Source organism: Pristis pectinata, chromosome 14 (assembly GCF_009764475.1).
Source record: "Pristis pectinata isolate sPriPec2 chromosome 14, sPriPec2.1.pri, whole genome shotgun sequence".
In the NCBI taxonomy this organism is placed as follows: Eukaryota; Metazoa; Chordata; class Chondrichthyes; order Rhinopristiformes; family Pristidae; genus Pristis; species Pristis pectinata.
Window position 1 is genome coordinate 8,207,314 of NC_067418.1, and position 20,569 is coordinate 8,227,882.

General features: G+C 38.8%; 1 protein-coding gene across 1 annotated transcript in view; it reads left to right on the forward strand.

The window, feature by feature from the left end:
• The window catches only part of eif3m (eukaryotic translation initiation factor 3, subunit M), a 37,499-nt gene extending 19,466 nt beyond the window's left edge, over window positions 1-18,033 (forward strand). Inside the window, exons 6-11 of the mRNA XM_052029107.1 lie at window positions 2,916-2,999; window positions 3,168-3,267; window positions 4,747-4,828; window positions 15,254-15,397; window positions 17,027-17,087; window positions 17,796-18,033. Of these exons, the coding sequence (XP_051885067.1) occupies window positions 2,916-2,999; window positions 3,168-3,267; window positions 4,747-4,828; window positions 15,254-15,397; window positions 17,027-17,087; window positions 17,796-17,916 (592 nt within the window). The 3' untranslated portion in view covers window positions 17,917-18,033. The remainder of the gene's footprint in view (window positions 1-2,915; window positions 3,000-3,167; window positions 3,268-4,746; window positions 4,829-15,253; window positions 15,398-17,026; window positions 17,088-17,795) is intronic.
• The last annotated feature ends 2,536 nt before the right edge of the window (window positions 18,034-20,569 follow it).

Genomic DNA, 20,569 nt, shown 5'->3' on the forward strand with positions numbered 1-20,569 from the left:
ATCCCCTCTCTGCTTCACCTTCCATAACCTTTTTTTCTTTCATCCATATGCCTATCTAATAGTCTCTTAAATAACCCTATCGTATTGGCCCCACCACCATTCCCGGCAGTGCATTCCAGGAACCAACCACTCTGTATTTAAAAAAAACATCTACCTCAGTCATCTCTCCTGAATTTTCCTCCATTCACCTTAAACGGGTGACCTCTAATATTGGCCATTGCCACCTTGAGGAAAAGATGCTGGCTGTCCATTCTGTCTATGCCTCTCATAATCTTATATACCTCTCGAGTCTCTTCTCATCCTCTGTTGCTCCAAAGAGAAAAGCTCTTAACTCACTCAACCTCTCCTCATAAGACATGCTCTCCAACCCAGGTAGCATCCTTGTAAATCTCCTCTGCACCCTCTCCAAAGCTTCCACATCCTTCCTAAAATGTGGTGACCAGAACTGAACACACTATTCCAAGTGTGGTCTTATAGAGCTGCAATATTACCTCTTGTCTCTTGAACTCAATCCCCCGGCTGATGAAGGCCAGCACACCATATGCCTCAATTGCCCTATCCACTTGTGCGGCAACTTTGGATCTGTGTATGTGGACTCCAAGATCTCTCTGGACTTCCACACTGCTAAGAATCCTGCCATTAACCATGTAGTCTGCCTTCAAGTTCATTCTTCTAACATGTATCACTTCACACTTCTCCGGATTGAACTCCATCTGCCACTTCTCCACCCAGCTCTGCATCCTATCTAAATCCCTTTGCAACCTACAACAACCTTCCTCACCACCAACCTTCGTGTCATCTGCAAACTTACCAACCCAATTCTTTTGTAGCAATTTGAGATTTTGTTTTACTATGTCCTACATAACATTGAGACTCAAATATTATCAATTTTAATCTAGCATCCTGGGCTCCATAAATAGAGGCAAAGTGCCCAAAGACAGTGAAGTAATAATGAATCTTGACGCTGGAGAAATCACATCTGGACAATTGCATCCAGTTCTAGTCACCACATTTTAGGAAAGGTGTGAAGGTACAAGGCAAGATGCAGGAAAGATTTATCAGAATGGCTCCAGAGATGAGGTATTTAAGCCACAATGGCAGAAGGGAGAAGTTGGGGTTGGTCTGATGAGAACAGGGGTCAAGAGAAGATCGGGTAAAGGCAGTCAAATAATGAATCTAGACGGAATGGATAGAGGGAAATGGACAAGAGACAAGAATCGGAGGATACAGGTTTAAAGTGACTGGCAAAAGGACCAACAGCAGCAAGAGTGATCATTACTTGAATTGCAGTCCTGTGGATAGAAAGTGGTAGCTATCTTTGAGTGACTCCATATTTCTAAATGAAATTGCAAATACTTCTTTTGGTGATGGTTACTTGAGGCCATGTCTTTGTTTTCCAAATGATTTTCACTTGGTGTGGTAAAACTGATAAGGAGTCTTCAACCTGAAACATTAACTTTCTCTTTCCGCAGATGCCACCCAACCTGCTGAGTTTCTTAACATTTTCTGCTTTTTTTATTTAATATTTCCAGCATCTGCAGTTTTTTTTTCAAATTTCATTTACTGGTATTGAGTGACTTGGATAATAGGGCTGTCAACAATAATCTAAGGCTGGCAAGAACAAAAATATCGGTGCATTTGGAATGATTGCAGACAAAAGCATGATGGAGCATAAGAACACAAGTAGTAAATGAATTCTGTTACAGGCAACTTTGGACCCAAAATGGAAAGATCAGAGTACTATCTAAATGTGGAAAAGAGAGAGTAATAATGGTTCGAAAAGACTTGGGTAGGGAAGCTGAGCATGGATGCATGTACATTGTTGAAATGTGATGGACTAATTGAAAGCTAGAGCAACAAATAAAAACAGATTCCAGCATCTGCAGTCTTTTGTGTCTTCCTAATTGAAAGCTGGCCTTCAATCTCTTGTATTATAATCCTTGAGATAGGAAGTCCCACTATTGTTATGTAAGGTCCTCTTTAAATCCCACCTGAAGTATTTCAAGCAGTTCCAGGTGACACAGTGTAGGAAGAAAATACTAATGCTGGAAAGTGCAATTTAGCTTCATGGATAAGTAATTCAGTTTCAATGGATAAAGGTGCCAAATAACATCAGCACATATTCCAGCAAAGATTTAAAGTCTGTTAAGTTTTCACACATACCAGTTCTTAGTTCTGGTTGTAAGATATGTTTAAGCAATAATTTCATTAATCTGTAACCATACTCATGATTTGCATATTTTGTGTTATGGTCATCAGAGGGGCAGATTTTCACTTCAGCAGAAGAATAGTCCTTCTATTTCATAACATTTTATTTGCTTCTTTACAAACCTGCACAATTTCTGATTGGCTAAAAGCAGTGCTGCCATTAGATTCACCTTTACAGAATCAGAGTAGGCTGTTTGGCTCTTCACACTGATTCAATACCATTTACTTCAGTGATGCGTCATCCTTGCTATAGCTCCATTCACCCTGATTTGCTCTATATTCCTTCATCTCCTTACTGGATCTGTGGATCTTGTTCTTGAGAGATTTGATTGAGCTAGTATCCACAGCCTTTAGAAAAGGGGTAGGTGGTAGTAGGGGGAGGGAGAGGAGGAGGATTCCAGATTTCTACTGGCCTTTGTGGCTAGAAGTGCTCTTGATTTCATTTGCTAAATGTACTGTATTTCAATTTGGAATCAATCTGGATTCTTCATTGAAATCCCCTTCTATTGTTCTTCAGAGAAAACCAGTTATTGGCATTTCCTTTGAATCCTTTTTTATTTCAAACTCGTTGATAAATGTAACCCTTGGCTGCAAATTTTTGCAACCTGTCCTTGTAGTTTCTAACAAAAAAAAGAATAAGTAAAATGTTCTTAGTTCCTCATTGGAATCAGCTGTGTATTTAAATTCTCATTTTTTTTTTTGAACAGTGATCCTGCTGCTAAAATTATGGTGGAATTGCTTGGAAGTTACACTGAAGACAATGCTTCTCAGGCAAGGGTTGATGCTCACAGGTAATGAATTATTTTGGGTTGGACTTTCTAAACCTAAGTTGCCTTTCGCATAGTTTTCATCTATGCATGCAGTTGTGAATTACAGTATATAAATGGTGGTTGAAAATTTTCTCGAAATTGAATGCTTTGCAGAAGTAAAGCTTTATTGGATTTGCTTTTTTTCAACAGATGTATTGTAAGAGCATTGAAGGATCAAAACACATTTCTTTTCGACCATCTTCTTGCTTTAAAACCGGTTCGATTCCTAGAAGGGGAACTCATTCACGATGTGAGTTGTGATTGTATTTGTTGCACTACAATGCCTTTTTTTTAAGAGAAAATCAAGCTTTATAGTTTAACAGCTGTTTGATGCATTAACTGAAGTATAAAGTTTTTTAAAAAATCACTCTTTGGATAATGCATCTTTTAAAGCAGTATCTTGTTCTGCCTCCCATGTGTAATAATACAAAGTAAAGAAATCAGGGTCAGCAGCTTACTAAGAGCACGGAAGAAGATCTCTGTCCATAGCTTTGACCGTGTGTTTTAAATTTCATTCTTCAGTCATTTTATAATGAGAGGTGTAATCTTGATGTGATAATCAAAGAGGTACATAGTGTAAGATTAATGGGTTTTGTGTTAAGTTGCCAGTGTTGTATTTAAACCTGGTAATCTCTTTAACACTCGGCACAATGCTCTGTCAATTCGAATTGCTACTACTGGATGGATCCCAAAAGTTCTTTTGATCTTTTAGTTATAACCCAGGGAGCATTGAAGTGAGTATGCTTACTGGGCATTCATTCAATTCCCACATGCTGCTGAATTTTTTTTAAATGCAGTCCATTTTTTTTTCCATAACTTGGATTGGCCGTTCCATTCAGACAGCAGACTGCAGGAAGTTCAAATCAGAGACTGTCAAGGTTACGTGGTAGTGAATCTAATCTAAGCAAAAGTTTTGATGTTTTTTAATTGAACTACAGGCCAAATTCTGAGATTCTTGACATGAATCTTCCCTTGATTGTTCGATCTACTTTAAAGTTAGAAATGACTAGCAACAAAACTAGCACCTTGTTGTTCCAATGTAGCTCTCCCAACTCTTTGTATCTGTTCAAATGTTCTCTAAAATAATGTTTTACAAGTCACTTTTTTGGCTCACAGGCAAGAAGCATTTTGGAATTCTAAATCAACCTTTTCTTAACCAAATTGCAAAAATATTGGTTGAATCCAAAATTTAAAAGTTATTTCATAAGAGGTGAAAGCACATTGCAAGGGCAATGTTTCTGAGGTAAATGCCAACATATCACACCTGTGGAGAGAGAAATAAATGAGCTGTCTTCACTTCTGACCAAAAATCATCGACCTGAAATGTTAACTCCTTTCTCATTCTGTCGATCATGTCTTGATTTGCTGAGTATTTCCATTATTTATTCTTTTTTATTTTAAATTATAATTGCATTTCACAAAGTAACAAACTTTTAAGAGCACTTTTAACTGGTCAGAATCCTCTGGGAATTATTGCTTTCAATAATGGTTTTGTGTTTTGATCCTTAACTGCTGGAATAAGAGAACTGTTTATGGAAACAGTTTGGAAGTATCTCAGATTAACTACATTTTTCTCACAATGATATCAGAGTATTTAGGCTGCTTGCCAAATCCTTGCTGTGTTAGCTTCTGTTAGGAGTACTTAGCATAACATTTTTCAGTTTTGTGTTTGAATTGTGTATCTGACCTTTTGTATTTTGAATTTGACCCAATGCATCTCTATTTTTAGCTCCTGACAATCTTTGTTAGCGGAAAATTGGCTGCTTATGTCAAATTTTACCAGAATAACAAAGACTTCATCGATTCACTAGGTGAGATTTCATTCCTTACAATATAGCAAGAGCTTAAGAGTCATTGTATTGGAGAGAATTTTTTTCTTTGCTACCATAAAGAAAATACTTGCATTTATGTGTTACCCACTACAACCTCCAAACGTTTCATTGTGCATCACAAGCAATGAAGGGCTCTTTTTGCTCACAAGTAGTAGGCATTGCTTATAAAGGTAACTTGTTTTGTCCATTCAATGTTTTGTGCCTGAAATTAGCTTGCTGAACCATTTCAGTTGGTGGTTAAGAGTCAACCACATTGCAGGAGTTGCATTTATTCCAGATTAAGTGAAGGCGGCAAATTTCCTTCTCTGAAGGTCATTAGGAAACTACATAATCCAGTTAGAATCACTGATGCTAGCTTTTTAATTTCACAATAACTTGAATTTAAATTCCCTGGTGATAGTTGAACTTCTAACGCATAATCAGTGGTCCAAGCCACCTATACTAATCTATTAGCTTAACTACTAAACTACTATAGTTGCCATGTAGTCACATCTAGAAAACATGGGAACAAGTTTACATATTGTTATTGTTGCCAACTAAACTGTTTTGTTGACATTGGTTGGGAGGTAAATAATAGTGCACTGGGAACAATTTCCCCATTTCCCTTCAAAATAGTGCCCCAGCATCTTTTGCATCCACCCTGAGAGAGTTTGAGATTAACATCAATCTGATAGACAACACTTTTCACAAAGCACAGCTCCCTTGGCTCATGCAATGGATTGTCAGCCTGAATTCCTGTATTCAGCAACTAGATGGTACAAGAGGTGTGTGTGATTTTTCTGAATTAATTACTTGTTGAAAGAATATGTTCAAAAGTTTGTGCCATTTTAAAAAAAAATCAATTTCAATATTGGATTGCTTTCCATATGCTTTATTTTAAAATTCATTCTCAGGGTGTGAGGATCACTGACGAGGCTGGTACTTAATGGTGCAAATAAAAGTCGAACTGCTTTGAGTGGTTTGATGCAATCAGGTGACTTGATCAGGTCATGTCAGAGGATTGTAAAGTTGGCCAGTGTGGTGTGGGATTGGAGCAGAAGGTTTCCTACTTCAAAATTATGATTGTCTTGTGACATCCTGAACTCATGAAAGAAACTATAAAAAGGAAGCAAAATAGTGCAGATGCTGTAAATCTGAAACAGAATCTCAAAATGTAAATGCTCATACCAGGGAACATCTGTGGAGAGAGAAGCAAGGTCAGTATTGGTAAATTGGTTTATTATTGTCATATGTACTGAGGTACAGTGAAAGACTTTGTTGTGCATATCATTCATCACAGTGCATTGAGGTAGTACTAGGGAAAACAATAACAGAATGTAGAATATAATGTTACAGTTACAGAGAAAGTGCAGGTAGACCATAAGGTGCAAGGCCATAATGAGGTAGATTGTGAGGTCAAGAGTCCAGTTTATTGTACTAGGAGACAATAATCTTGTAATATCAGGATAGAAGCTGTCCTTGAGCCTGGTGGTACCTGCTTTCAGTCTTTTGTATCTTCTGCCCAATGGGAGGGGGGAGGAGAGAGAATGTGCAGGGTGGGTGGGGTCTTTGATTATGCTGGCTGCTTTACCAAGGCAACTAGAAGTGTAGACAGTCCATATTTCAGCTCAATAAAACATCAACTCGTGTTTCTCTCTCACAGATGCTAATCAACCTACTGATATTTAAACACAAAATGCTGGAAACACTCAGCAGATTTGGTGAAGGGTCTTTGATCACAAACACTAACTCCTGTTACTCTTTCCACTGCCTGACTTGAATGTTTCCAACATTTTCCATTTTTATTTCAGACTTCTACATCTGTGAGGTCAGCTTTTTATTTCTATTTACCCTCAAGTATTTACAACATTTTTGAATTTATCATAAAAGTGGGGACTTTGTTTTAAGGGAAATTAGTTGGGTTTTCACAACAATCCAATGGCTACTTCCTGATGCCAATTTTGGATTTCAGATTCTCACACTGCATGGTGAGGTTTGAACTTGTGTTGTGGATTATTATCTGGGTAACCATCAGAATGCTGCACAGGGTTACAAACGATAACCAACCATTCTCAGAAATCAGGGCAATTTTAATGTGTGGCTTCCCAGTTCTCAGATATGAAAGGCAAACACCAGCTTTTAATTCTAAGCTTCCTTCTAGTTCTTGCTCTAGGTTTACCAAGGTCAGAAATGTATGTTTTGGCTAAGCAGTTAGTGAAGCTCCAAATGTGAGAGAATCTCCAAGATTATGCTTCATTACATCCACCAGCTGTTGGAAGAAAAGCATTAAAGGAGGCTATGCAAACAGCTCCATCTCCTGTCTTTTGGCTTGCGTTGTCTGGAGGATTTAAGGTGGCATGTGTCCTTCGGACAAATATGTTAACTTTTGTTTTGAAGTGCTGAGCATGTTCACAATAACATCCTGCCTTAGTTACTCAGATTTATTGAATAAAAATGACCAAGTTTAATTATCTTGAATTTACCATTTTATTCAATTAGTATTTAGCTGTAATACTCAAGTTCATGAAGTGACCTAAATTCCTGTTATTTAACAACAGCCACTGACAAAAATACTTTGTGGTAAGAGGTCCTGGTGCCGATATACCTCAGTTCCCATGCTGTCTTGATATTTAGTATGTTTCTTTTCTGAGTTTTCAGAATGGTATGTTCATTAAATTATTGGCATTAAACAGCAGGGCCTGAGTTTGTTTTAACAATTTCCTGCATAAAGATCCTAATCTTTTGAAAGGGGAGAGAATTTGACATTAAAGGCAAAGGAGCATCAACTTTAAAGAGGGGGAACATTGGAGAGTTTGGACAGCACAATGACATCAGAGACCTGGGTTCAATTCTGACCTCGGGTGCTGTCCATGTAGAGGTTGCACATTCTCCCTCTGACTGCGTAGGTTTGCCCCGGGTTTTCAGATTTACTCCCATATCCCAAAGATCAGTAGGCGAATTGGCCACTGTAAATTGTCCCTAGTGACTAGGTGAGTGGTGGAATCGGGGTGTGTTGATGAGAAGGTGGGGAGAATAAAAAAAATGGGGTTAATATAATAGATACTTGATAGTCGGTACAGACTCAGTGGGCCAAAGAGTCTGTTTCCCTGCTGTATCTCTCTACAACTGAGTTGTATTGAGCACTGAGTTGTATCAAGAATAAGCTTTAAATCAGCATTAACGTTGGATTAAAATCGGTTGTGGGGTGGGGGAGAGAAGGGACTTTTTTTCAGTCTTTTTATTAGTTTCCAAATTAATACAGATTAATATATAACGTTGATGTTTGTACATGTAATACAAAGAGATCAGGAGAACAATCATGGCATAGATAATCACAAAGAACAATAAAATATTAAAAAAATCTGTAGGTCCCACAATCTCTTAGTAAATGAATATAATGTAAAAGAAAGGAAAGAAAAAGATTTATTGTGTATATAAAAGATTTAAAAATCCCCAAATCAATAAGAAAAATTATAAACAATATATCAAACCAAACTAAAAAGAGAAATTTCAAAAGAAAAAAAACAAAAAAAGAAAAAAAAAGACTGGACTGAAATGTCTCAGTAGAAACAGAGCAATATTATGTCGTCAACTCTATTCCTCTAAATTGGAAAGTTATTGAAGAGGGATCTACATCATGTGAAGACATTGAATAAATGGACTCCAAATATCTTCAAATTTAAGCGAAGGATCAACAGTACCACTCCTAATTTTTTCCAAGTTTAAACATGATATAGTTTGAGAGAACCATTGAAAAGTAGTAGGGGGTATTGGATCCTTACATTTAAGCAAAATGGATCGTTTAGCCATTAGGGACTTCTGAACTAGAGAGCAACTTCTCAGCTTAAGGGGCTGGCCACAGGACTGAGTTAAACTGTTGCTTCACCCAGGCACTATTAATGTTGCAATTCTTTAGCAGAGTTTTTCAGTAGGTTCAAGGATGAGGTGGATGGATTTTTGGACATTAGGAAATTGGTGGATATGGGGTGGGCAAGTTTTTTTTTGCGGGAGATTTGGGCATAGCTGCCAAGGTCAACATTAATCATATTTGCCACTGCCTTGAACTACTCCGGAACTTGAAGTGCAGCTCGGCAGGGAGTTCCAGAATTGAGACCCAAAGGGGATGAAGGATCTGCGGTATATTTCCTAGTCAGAGTGATGTGTAACTTGGAACCTGCAGGTGGTGGTAGTCTCATTCAGCCTCCTGCCATTGTCCTTCTCAGTGGAGATTGAGAGTTGGGAAGTACCCTCAGTGAGTAACTGCAGTGTGTTTTGTAGACAGCACACATTGCAGCCACTGCCCAGTGTGATGGGGAATGAATGTTTAGGGTGATGGATGGGGGACCAAACAGACAGGTTGCTTTGTCTTAGTTGATGTCAGCTTCTTGTGAGTTGTTGGCCCCATTTAGCCAAGCAAGTGGAGAATATTGCATCATGCTCCTGACTTGTAGGGACGGTGGAAAGGCTTTGGGGTATAAGGTGTGTCGTGGCTGCAGGATATCTGCTTCTGCTCTTGTAGCTTTGGTGTTTGTGCAGCTGATGAGTTTTTGGTCAATGGCGATGCCCAGGACGTTGATGGTGGAAGAACTCAGTCAGGGTTCTACAATTGAATGTGGTCTCTTGTTGGGGATATTGTCTGCAACAGTATGCCCATTACTGAATGCTGAGAGGCTGTTGGCCCACTTTTTCTTGTTTACAAATAGGCCATTCAACCCTTTGAACCTGCTTGCCAGTTCATTGTGATCGTGGCTGCTCCTCTATCTGAATACCATATTCCTCTTCTCCCCATATTCAAAAAGCCTTGCTCCTCAAATGCGTTCAGCAATGCAGCCTCAACAGCCGCCTGTGGTAGAGAATTCCACAGATTCACCACCCTCTGAGTGAAGAAACTTCTCTTCTCAGTCCCAAATGTCTTGCCCTATATCCTGAGACCATGAACCTTGTCAGAGGAAGCATCCTCCCTGAGAAGAAAATATCCATTTGTATTTAAATAATATATTACTTTTCCTTGAAATGTTTTATATGCACTAAGACCTGAGCTGTTTAAGGAGAATGTTTTAGCTTACAATAAGGTAATCCTTAGCTGAAATGTACAATGAATTTAGTCTAAATCATACTGGTTTAATGGGAAGTCACGTCATAATTTATAATATTGGTCAGAGTTAATGATAGGTAGAGTGCTGCAGGAGGAATTGTGTATGATTTCTGCCTAAGACATTTATTTAGTCAAATTGTTCACTGGTAATCTCACCAGAGTTTATATTGTATTTTTCCAATTACATTGTAAAACGTCATTAGAAATTTTCCGTAATATTTTCAGATATTCAGTGAATGTTTAGAACCTGAATGTGCGGCAAAATCCATTGGCCATTTGGTCAGTTTATGTTAGGGGCTCACTTTGTACCCTGACCTGCAGATTCTCATTATGCTGCAGATTGTTTGGGGTGGGACATGAGGGAGGGGTGGGTTACGTTGACCATTAGCCTTCAGTCTCGCTGCCTCATTTAACGTGCTGGCTCTGTCTCTATTTGTGCATGTTAAAGCCTTCCATCTGTACCCTGCGAATGGCACAAACTCCACATCTCCCAGAACTATATTTGTAAGAGATCGATGGGAATTGGATTAAACATGCGTAACTGCAACTTGTATAGTAGAGTGATAGTATGGAAAAGATGTGCGTAATGAATTGCTGCAGAAAGCTGTTCGGATTTTTCTATTCTCTACTCTGTTAAATAGATAACCTGCTTCATTGCTTAAGGCAGGGAGTGTTGATGTCAGCAATCTCCTTATTTACACATGCCGGTAGGGAGTGGTAATTAACACTTCAGCACTCCCACAGTGCTGTGTAATTGACTGTTTAAAAGGTGCAATGATTTCTAATGTAATATTTGTATTAAAATGTGATTTTCATATTGCACTTGTTTTTGGTTGGCAGGGTTTAACAAATGCAGAAATTGCTTAGTGATGCAGAATACTTTATTGGTGCATTAGGAGTTTGACATAATGGTAATAAGTAAATCTGTTTGGCAGAATATGAGATGATTTTAAAACTTTGTATGCAGCTGATGTCTCTTTCATGCTTGGAAATCAGTCCAGCAGCAAATGAGCTCCGTTTTGTAAGAAAACACTTGGACAATATTAGGTATGTTTTTGATCTTGTTCCAAATGAGTTGTCTGAAACAAACAGACTTTCATGGAGATTGGAGCAGTAGAGCTTGTGTCTTTCTTCTGCAATGGTGAGGTTTAATGCATTTTAGAAATTTGGTTATGTACTCATGTCTACTGTTAACTCAATCCTGCCCAACTGAAGTCATCTGAATTTTCCCATTACTGAAATTAAATGAATTTTAATAGGAAAGGAAATGAATTAAAACAAGTACACCACAATAGTTGAATAATTTTTTAAAAAGTTCATTTAAAGAAGATGTAATTGGAGAAACTTTAAATGCTACTAAATGTATCAATGTCTCAGACCTCATTTGTAATCTCTGCCCAAGGGTTGCATACAGAACATATACATTGGCTAGTATAGTTCAGTCAAATGATGTGTTTATGTGCTGCTTTTCTTCATACTGCTACAATAACGATGTAAGGTACAGAGCCACATGTGTTCGTTGCATTCAGAAGGCTGGACCATGAGATTTTCTATTTCCTTTGGGAAATGTGAGTTCCTTTGATGTCTCCTACCATATACCACTAAGCCTCTAGTCCATAGGTGGAACATCTGAGTGGATCTGTTCATTTCTATTTATTTCTCTTGATCTGGGTGATACCTGCAAGGCTGCTACTTATTGCCCTGCTCTAATTGCCTTTGCCTATGGTTGAGCTGCCCTCTTTACAGGATTGCTGTCCTCCTCCTGAAGATATTCCCACAATGCCATTGGGTAGGGAGTCCCAGGGAGTTAGACCCAGCTACTATGAAGGAAGGACAATGCACTTCCATGTCTGGGTGCTGCATGACTAGGAAGAGAACCGTCATGGGAATCATTGCCTGCTTCCTATGTCCTAGGTGGAGGAGGTCACAGGTTTGGGAGATGCTATCAGAATAGCCTAACTGTAGAGCATTTTGTAGATGGTGTACACTGTAGCCACTGCATCACTGGTGGAAGGAGTGAGTGTTTAGACTGATGAATGGGGTGCCATTCAAGTACTACTTTCTCCGAGATGGGTTGAGCTTAAGTGTTAGAGCTTCTGTCATGCTATTAATTGGTGCTTTGTACATGGAGGAGAGGCTTTGAGGTGTCAGTAAGTGAGATATCCAGATATCCTCTGACCTGGTTTTGGAGCCAGAGTGCTCATGTGACTGGTCTGATTGAATTTCTGGTCAATGGTGCTACCCAGGATGTTGCCGGTGGGGAACTTGATAAGAATGTTACTTACCACAGATTAGCCCATGCCTGAATGTTGTCAGGTTCTTGCTATGTACAAGTTTGGACTGCTTTAATGTTTAGAGAGGTGGCAAATGAATATTGAATATTGTACAGTCACCCAACAAACAATCCACCTGCACCTGGTCTCATGATGGAATATAGTTGGACCCGGGACACACTGGAGGATCTCCTTCAGTGATGCCCTGGGGCTGGAATCCTGCTCTGGCTGGGATGAGGTGTTGAGCCAAGTAATCCCACTGAAACTTAAACCAGGCCAGTTATCAGTAAGGAAGTGCCACACATGGAATATCTGCACTGCCTTCCATCACTTTGATGCTGATTGGGAATAAACTAGTGGTAATCCACTGGATTGGATTTGTCCAGCTTTTGGTGGACAGAGCATACTTGGGGAATCTTCTATATTGTTGGGTTACACCAGTGTCGTCACTGTACTGGAACAGCTTAACTAGAAGCGTGGCTTGTTCCAGAGTACTGCAGTTGGGATGTTGTCTGATCCCATATTCCTTGCTGTGTGCATTGCACTTGACTGTGGGAGAGAATTGAATTGGCTGGTTAGAGGCTCTGGTAGGAGTGGGGATCTCAGTAAATAAATCTTCATTATCTTTAATTTTCCTGACCCACAGCATGTTTGTCCATGGGATATGTTAGAATATTTGTTTTGCATGGTTTTATTTTGATTTGCACACTTGAAAAATTAATTGTCAATGGGGAAGGGAGAAAATGGAGGTATTCAGCTAAAGGGACCTGTTCAGTGGGAAGGAGATCATGGAAACCAGCAGATGTTAGGTTGAACATTAGAGATCTTGTCACTAATCACCAGGCACTCATTCAGCTCAGTACTTTTGATCTGAGTAATACTACAAACCCTTCCATTGACTTGTAGTTGTAAGCAAATCCTGTTTGAACCTGTCAATCAGTTGGCTTTTTTAAAATGTCTTATAAATTGAGCCTAATGGAGATGATGTGAATCAGATAGTGTCATAGAGGGATACAGAATAGGAACAGGCCCTTCAGTCCACTAAATCCACACTGACCGTCAAGTATCCATTTACATTAATCTCTCTTTATTCTGCCCACCTTTTCATCAGCACCCTGAGATTCTACCACTTACCTACTCCCTAGGGACAATTTGCAGCGGCCAGTCAACCTGTGTGTCTTTGGGAAATGGGAGGAAACCAGAGGGAAACCCACACAGTCACAGGGAGAACATGCAAACTCCACGTAGACAGTACCCAAGGACAGGACTGAACCCAGTCTCTGGAGCTGTGAGGCCGTGGCTCAACCAGCTGTGCCACCGTGCACCCAGACTCTCTAATGTCCCTCTCTGTTAAGTTGATGCTCCTTTGCCTGCAGAGTCAGATTCTCTCTACTTCCAAAAGATTAGGTTCTCTATATAAGGAGTCATTAAACAAACCCAGGCACTGCAGTTTAATGCCAATAATTTAATGAACATACCAGTCTGAAAACTCAAAACAGAAACATAGTAAACACAAGGCAGCCTGAGAACTGCATTGGGAGTTCCTACCAAGTATTTTTGTCAGTGGCTACTGTCAAATAGCAGGAATTTGGGTTGCTTTATGAGCTTGCGTGTTACACTTTAATATCAATTGAATAAAATAGCAGTTAATGAAAGTTGTTCAGTGACAGGAAGGGTGAAGGCAGATCCTGTCACATGATGCATCAGTAATGTAACATGGCCATGGAACTGAACAAGTTGTGAAATTCTCTGAAAGTAATTAACAGATGAGACAGGAGTGTCCACCTCATTTCTGCCGAACTGCCTTTCTTGTTTTGCTTTTTTTTTAAAAAAAATCCTGTCATTTCTTGCAAACATTTGTAAGCAGAGATTAGTTTCCATAAAACATATAAAGTATGAGTTTTACTATATCAGCATATCAGCTCTAACCCTTGTAACTGCTTTAGGTAAATCTTACAGCTTTGTTCCTTTCAAGTCTTGATTCTGGAGCAGAATTTGAATAAAGAAATGTACTGCTCAGTCTTGAGATATTCTAGCAATTAAAGTTGACGTGAGACCTGGTGTGTGGTTTGTTCTATATTTTAAGTCTTTACAGGGTGTTCCAGTGGTTCTTCAGGTACCAGTTAGACGAGCAGGAATTAGTCAGGAATGGTGCCATTTTCTTCAATCTGCTGATGCCAGTCTGAGAGCTTAGCATTCTGCATGGTCATTTGATATTCTGATAACATGCATAAACAGAAGGTATAAATGAAAATTTGCAGTTCTGAATTAGTTAGCATTTTGCAGTGTTTACTTCTGACAATGAAAGGGTTACTTGATATTTATAGAACACTGGGGCATTGAGTTATGGGTTGAAATTTTGGTCATCTCCAATAGATGGCATGATTCCTGAAGTCATAATTTGACTTTATTAAATGTTGACAAGATAGGCCAAAAGCAACAATCTTTGTCAACTGCTTTGCCCTAACATATGTACCCTTTCAATAAACCTAGTCTCATCACCAATGTGCTCCATAAAGTTCATCAGGATCTCATTTGCATTTGTTAATTAGGGATAGTGTGTGCTAATTGATTTTTTTCCCCTGTATAATTTTCTATTAAGTTGCAGTAGCTATAGTTTTGCCCTAGTGTACCTCATTCAAATGAGTTATGTTTTTCACTGTTCTGTGCCATTAATGCTTCATTTGATGAGATGCTTAATTAAAATCTGAAGACTGGTTGTAACACTACTCAAGGCTTGATGTGCAAAATTTGCTTTCTGTTCTGTGAAGAAAGTTTATGATGTTGCCCTTCAATCATTGCATTTTATGGAGTTAGTCCAAAACCATTCCTGATTTTAATTCATGTTGTACTATTATAGGCATATGTTTTCTTTAACCTTTATATTTAAAAAGACAAAGTAATTAACAAGAGATTGTGTGATGTGGAAATTTGATGCGGTAATAAATGAGAAGGAATTGTTCATTTAAGGTCACCAATTTCATGCACATCAGATTCTCATTTTTAAAAAAATGTAGTGGAAGTGGACCAATGGGAACTGATTTTTGTTGTCTACAGGACTCTCTCATGAACAGAACACTGCAAAGATGAGGCTCTTAACCTTGATGGGAATGGCAGTAGAAAACAAGGAGATTTCTTTTGACACATTACAGCAAGAGTTACAGATTGCTGAGGAAGATGTGGAAGCCTTTGTCATTGATGGTAAGCAAGCCCAACAAATTACTAGCAATGAGAATGTATATCAATCAAATCTGGGACTATTTTAAATGCAATGTACTGAAATCTTTGTTGCTCTTTCTGACATTTTCACCTTGTAAGCTGCCACTTCATGAAAAATAGGGAAATACTTGTTGACTTTCTCAATCTGTTCTCCTTTCTGATTCTGCAGTCAAGACATTTTTTTATGACTATCTAATTTGGGTTTTCCTTTCACCCCTGGGCCATGTGGGAGTTGGGATAAATTAAGGAGTGAATCATTTCTGGACAAATCAATTCTGAAACAGCATTGATGGTTGTCCTCAAATATTTCTGGGCTGGACCTCTGTACATTCCACACCTTTTTTTTTAAGTGTCACAGTTGTACAGCACAGAAACTTGCCCTTCAGACCACTATGTCTGTGCTGACCTTTTTGTCCACTGTATTTTTAAAGTCATCTGGTAACATTTTGGGAGTAAGCTAGAACAGCTCTTACATTTGATTACAAAAGGAACAAGTTATTCAGCCCAAAAAGTCCATGATGATATTTATACTCCACTAAAGGTCTCCTGTCTTTCCTCTTTCATTCCCATCACTTTCATCTGCTTGCCCATCTTTCCCTTGCATGTATTTATATTATTAACTTCAACCACATCCCACTACTAAATATTTTCAAACAGAAGTGATGGTAGCAGGAGTATAGTTTTGGTCTAAAAGCAGCACATTCCAGTGCCAGTGATGTCAAATTTCTTGTTATTGGTTAACTGATAACATTGACTTGGTACTTGCTAACTGACATGAGAAAAAAGCATTTCTATCCATAAATTGCAGATACACCATTTCAAGTCTTCTAATTGTGGTTCCTTGTGCTAATTTCTTTGAATGCTTTAAACAATTTTCCTTTTAATGAGAACGGCCAGCTCATAGCCTGAATTCCATTATTATTTTCATTACAAATTCGGGATGTTTTGGTAAATGAATGGTTTCAAATATAGGACATTTCTAAAAGATTTTGCCTGCTTTTTAAAAGCAAAACATTACAATGAGATAAATTTAAGTTCTTTATTACTAATGTCTTTAAATATTATGTAAATTTGGTAGTTAAAATAGATCATAGATGCTTTCCTTAAGAGTTTACAACACCTCACAACAACACAAATTGCATTGGGTACATTTTAAACTTACCTTAAATGGAGATCAGTAGGTTTTACAAAAACATTAAAAACTTTCCAATGATAATGTGAAGGTGGTTTTAATAAGTCATTTGTTCTGCATTCTGCTACAATGAAATTTTGTTACCAATTTTAAATCTCCCTCAAGGATGGACATTATCAGACAATTTGAGCTGTGAGTTAGTCCCATCGCATTCTGTAAGTGTTAACACTTTGCAGCACTAAAATGCCCTGTTGGTACCATGTTCACTGATGCAAATTTTATACACAATCCCATATTCTGCACCTCATCAGATCTGGGATCATGGTTATCTTAAACTTTAAAGGGCCAGATTCTTTCCTGTTTAATACTTATTGAACAGAAAAGACAAGTCATTATGTAAATAAGAGCTTTGTATTTTCAAAGTTTAGTACTAAATTGTTCTGAGTTCAATATTTAGAAAAAATATTGGATTTTTACAGCTGTTCGAACGAAGATGGTTTACTGCAAGATTGATCAAACACAACGCAAAGTAATTGTAAGGTAAGTTCAACTTTATTCAAAACATTCAAACAAGATAAACAGTTTGATGGTCACAGCTGTATAAATGGAGATGGTCTGAAGTTACATATTAAGAACCTTACACTTCAGTTGCTTGAGGTCACATTACTTTTGTTCCAATATCACACTAACTTGCTTGTAACACTATCTCAGAATTCATAGCCACATCTGTTTGTCATGTGATGTGAAGCTAGCCAGATCTGGATAAAATGTTCAAACCTTATGTGACACTTTAAAATCACCCTTTGAAGAATGAACATGTGCTCATGAACACTTAAATTGTTCTTGTGTACCATAGTATCATACTAATCTCTATCATTCATTTACACTATCCACAATTTGAGGCATGTTTAATGAAACGACTTAACAACTGCTTTACTGCTTTTACATAAACGTTATGTACACAACAAGGCCAAACAGCAGTGTTCATTTGAAGTGCTAAGTGAGAGGAATATCATCTCCTGACCTTTATGGGAAAACGTGCCCTTGAATCTTCATTGTCCACCAGAATTCTGCAGATATTGCCTTTAGAACAATGCAGTACTCCACCGCTACTGCAGGCCCTTGGACAAACTTGTTTATAATGATGCATACACACATTTAGTAAACTGCTGCAATTAAAAGAATTCTTAATATGCTGCAAGTAATCACCAAAATGTCATTGACTGTTTATTCCCCTTCTCATTTTAGTCATACCACACATAGAACCTTTGGGAAACAGCAGTGGCAACAGTTGTATGACAGTCTTAACTCCTGGAAACAGAACTTGAACCAGGTGCGGAACAGCTTGCTCAGCATTTCCACTGCGTGAAGTCTAAAAACTTTAAAAAATTTAATTTTGACAATGGCAGAAAGCTTTTTCAGTAACTATCCCATTATGGGGGTAATTTGTAACTTTCAAGTACCTAATAAAAACAGTATGCCTTGCCTTTTGTCATCCTTTGTCATTTGTATAGTTAAAAGTGAAATCCAATTTACAGTTGAAATTAGTAACCAACCCAAGTTGCTTTGCTAATATGGGAGCAACTGCTAAACTCCCAGAATTAGTTGAAAAACAATGAGATTGTACACAAACAACTGAAGTTTAAGTTGGTGTGGTCTTGATTACACTTTCATCCGTGTGGTCAGCAGCTTTCCTTTTTCGTGTGTGCTTGAGCCGGTCCACACAAAGAAACCTCTCGATTTTATCGATTTGTCCTTTAACGATGGAATACTGAGTATCACATTCATCCTCAAACAGTAGATTTTGGGTAGTGGATGTGGCTACCTCTGGCACCTGGGAGCAAGTAGAGGAAGGTTCTGTAAACAGTTTGTGACCCGTGAAAGTGGGTAGGTAAGGAATCTTGAGACTTTCACTGGATGGTGTACAGTGTTTCTCCTAAATAGAACAAGTTTTGTAATAGAAATAATTAACAGCCAGTTGTGGGATCCTAATTTCATAGACTGCTGCAAATATCTTAATTTCCACAGTTGTGATAATCATTCAAAACTTAACCTACTCTTTAGAAATCATTGGATAGCAGGCAAGGTGCAATGCACTCAAATATGAAACTGGTCATTCTCTAAAATCCAAAAGTTTGGGCTGGCATCCCATTCTGTGTGTGAGGATGTCCAATGACTGGCTTTTCCCATGTGAGAAATTACTGATTCACCATGGACTGAATGGCACCATTCATCTGGGAGGCAGCAGATTAGGCCTCTGAGCTCTGTCCAGTCCTTATCCCTACCTGTGACAGGAGATTATCATTTGAAAGCTCTTAAATGGCTTTGATATCCAGAGACTTAAATTTAACATTTTGCTGTAAATTGATAAACATTTAAAAGAAATTTCCTCAGGATATCCTAGCCAGACATGAATATGGTCCAGCATTAGGTTATTACAAGCCTAGAACCTTGGTTGTTTTATAATCCAGGCAATGTTAGTAAAGAGATTAGTATTCAATGTTGAATAGTTAAGTTGTACAAAAATCACTAATTCCACAATGAGTCCTCCTCCATACTGCCAGAATAAATGAGTGGTACCTGCTATTCTGTCCAATATTTGCCCACCTCCCTCTGGGCCAATCCCTTCCATTGAAATGATACAGGTTCAGTGTAATGGCTAAAAATGCTGCTCTACCATTAGACTCCAATGTCAGAGTGCTATAGGAGTCAGGTTCTGCTGCTCCTCGAAGTTTAGGATTACATAAGAGGTCCTCAAGTGTTAACTCAGCAAGCTAGGCAGCAGCATCCATGGAGAAAAGCAGGTGGTAAACATTTCAGGTCAGGACCCTTCTTTGGGACTGAAGGTAGGAAAAGGATAGGGAAATGGCAGTGTGTCATTTCCTGCACCTCTGCTCTCACCCTCCACCCCCTCCCAGACCCAACAGGGATAGGATCCCCCTTGTCCTCGCATTTCATCCTACAAGCCTACATATCCAACACATCATTCTCTGCCATTTCCGCCATCTCCAACAGGACCCCACTACCAAGCACATCTTCCCCTCCCCACCCCTTTCTGCCTAGTTCACTCCTCTCCTCCTCCCCCACCCTGGGAACCTTCCACTGCCCCCGTAGGTGTAGCACCTGCCCCTATGCCACCTCCATCCAGGGACCCTATCCCCCAGTGGATCTGCTCTCCCCTCCTCCCCCGCACCTGCCTATCACCACCTTGTGCCCACCCTGCCTCCCCTCTTCTGTCCACCTATCGCTGCTCTGCTTTTCCCTCCTATATATTGGGCTTCCCCTTTTCCTATCTTCAGTCCTGAAGAAGGGTCCTGACCCAAAACATTGACTGCCTGCTTTTCTCCACGGATGCTGCCTGGCCTGCTGAGTTCCTCCAGCATCATCGTGTTTTTCTCCCTGTAAAATGGTTGTACACCAGAGCTTTGGAGGAGCAAAACCAACATAGACAAAGTGATTGAATTTTAAACCGCTGCTGATTGATGGTAGCGCAGTGAATTTGGTCATCTACAGTTTTTACTTCTGCAATTTTTTTTTGACTACAAAAACAAAGACCTAAATTTCCTCAGGACCTCTTCAGGCCTTTTTTTAAAATGATCATACATGTATGGAATAGTTCAGCTTATACAATCATAATGAATGAAACAGTGATAATGTGTCATCCTAGTAATAACATAGTAATACTGTTAAAAGTGAAGTTTCTTAATAGCTTAAAGAAACACCAACTGTATACAGAAACAGCTTTCTTTGTCCAGCTGAGGATGAAGAAAGACCCAGCAAGGAGGCAAGAGGTAAACTTAAAATTGATCTAACTGGATTCAAATATTAAGAGACAGAAACAGACTTTTCAATGGTTTGTAAATGTAGCTCTGCCAATCCCGTGTGGATCTTTATCATGTTTATCTCACTATGAACAGGTAAGTAAGCCAATTCATTGCCAAAATAGGCTGCACCTGACATAAACGCCTGCAAGCACATTGCAGCAAATACAAAACCTACAACCTCCACCACATGAAGAACAA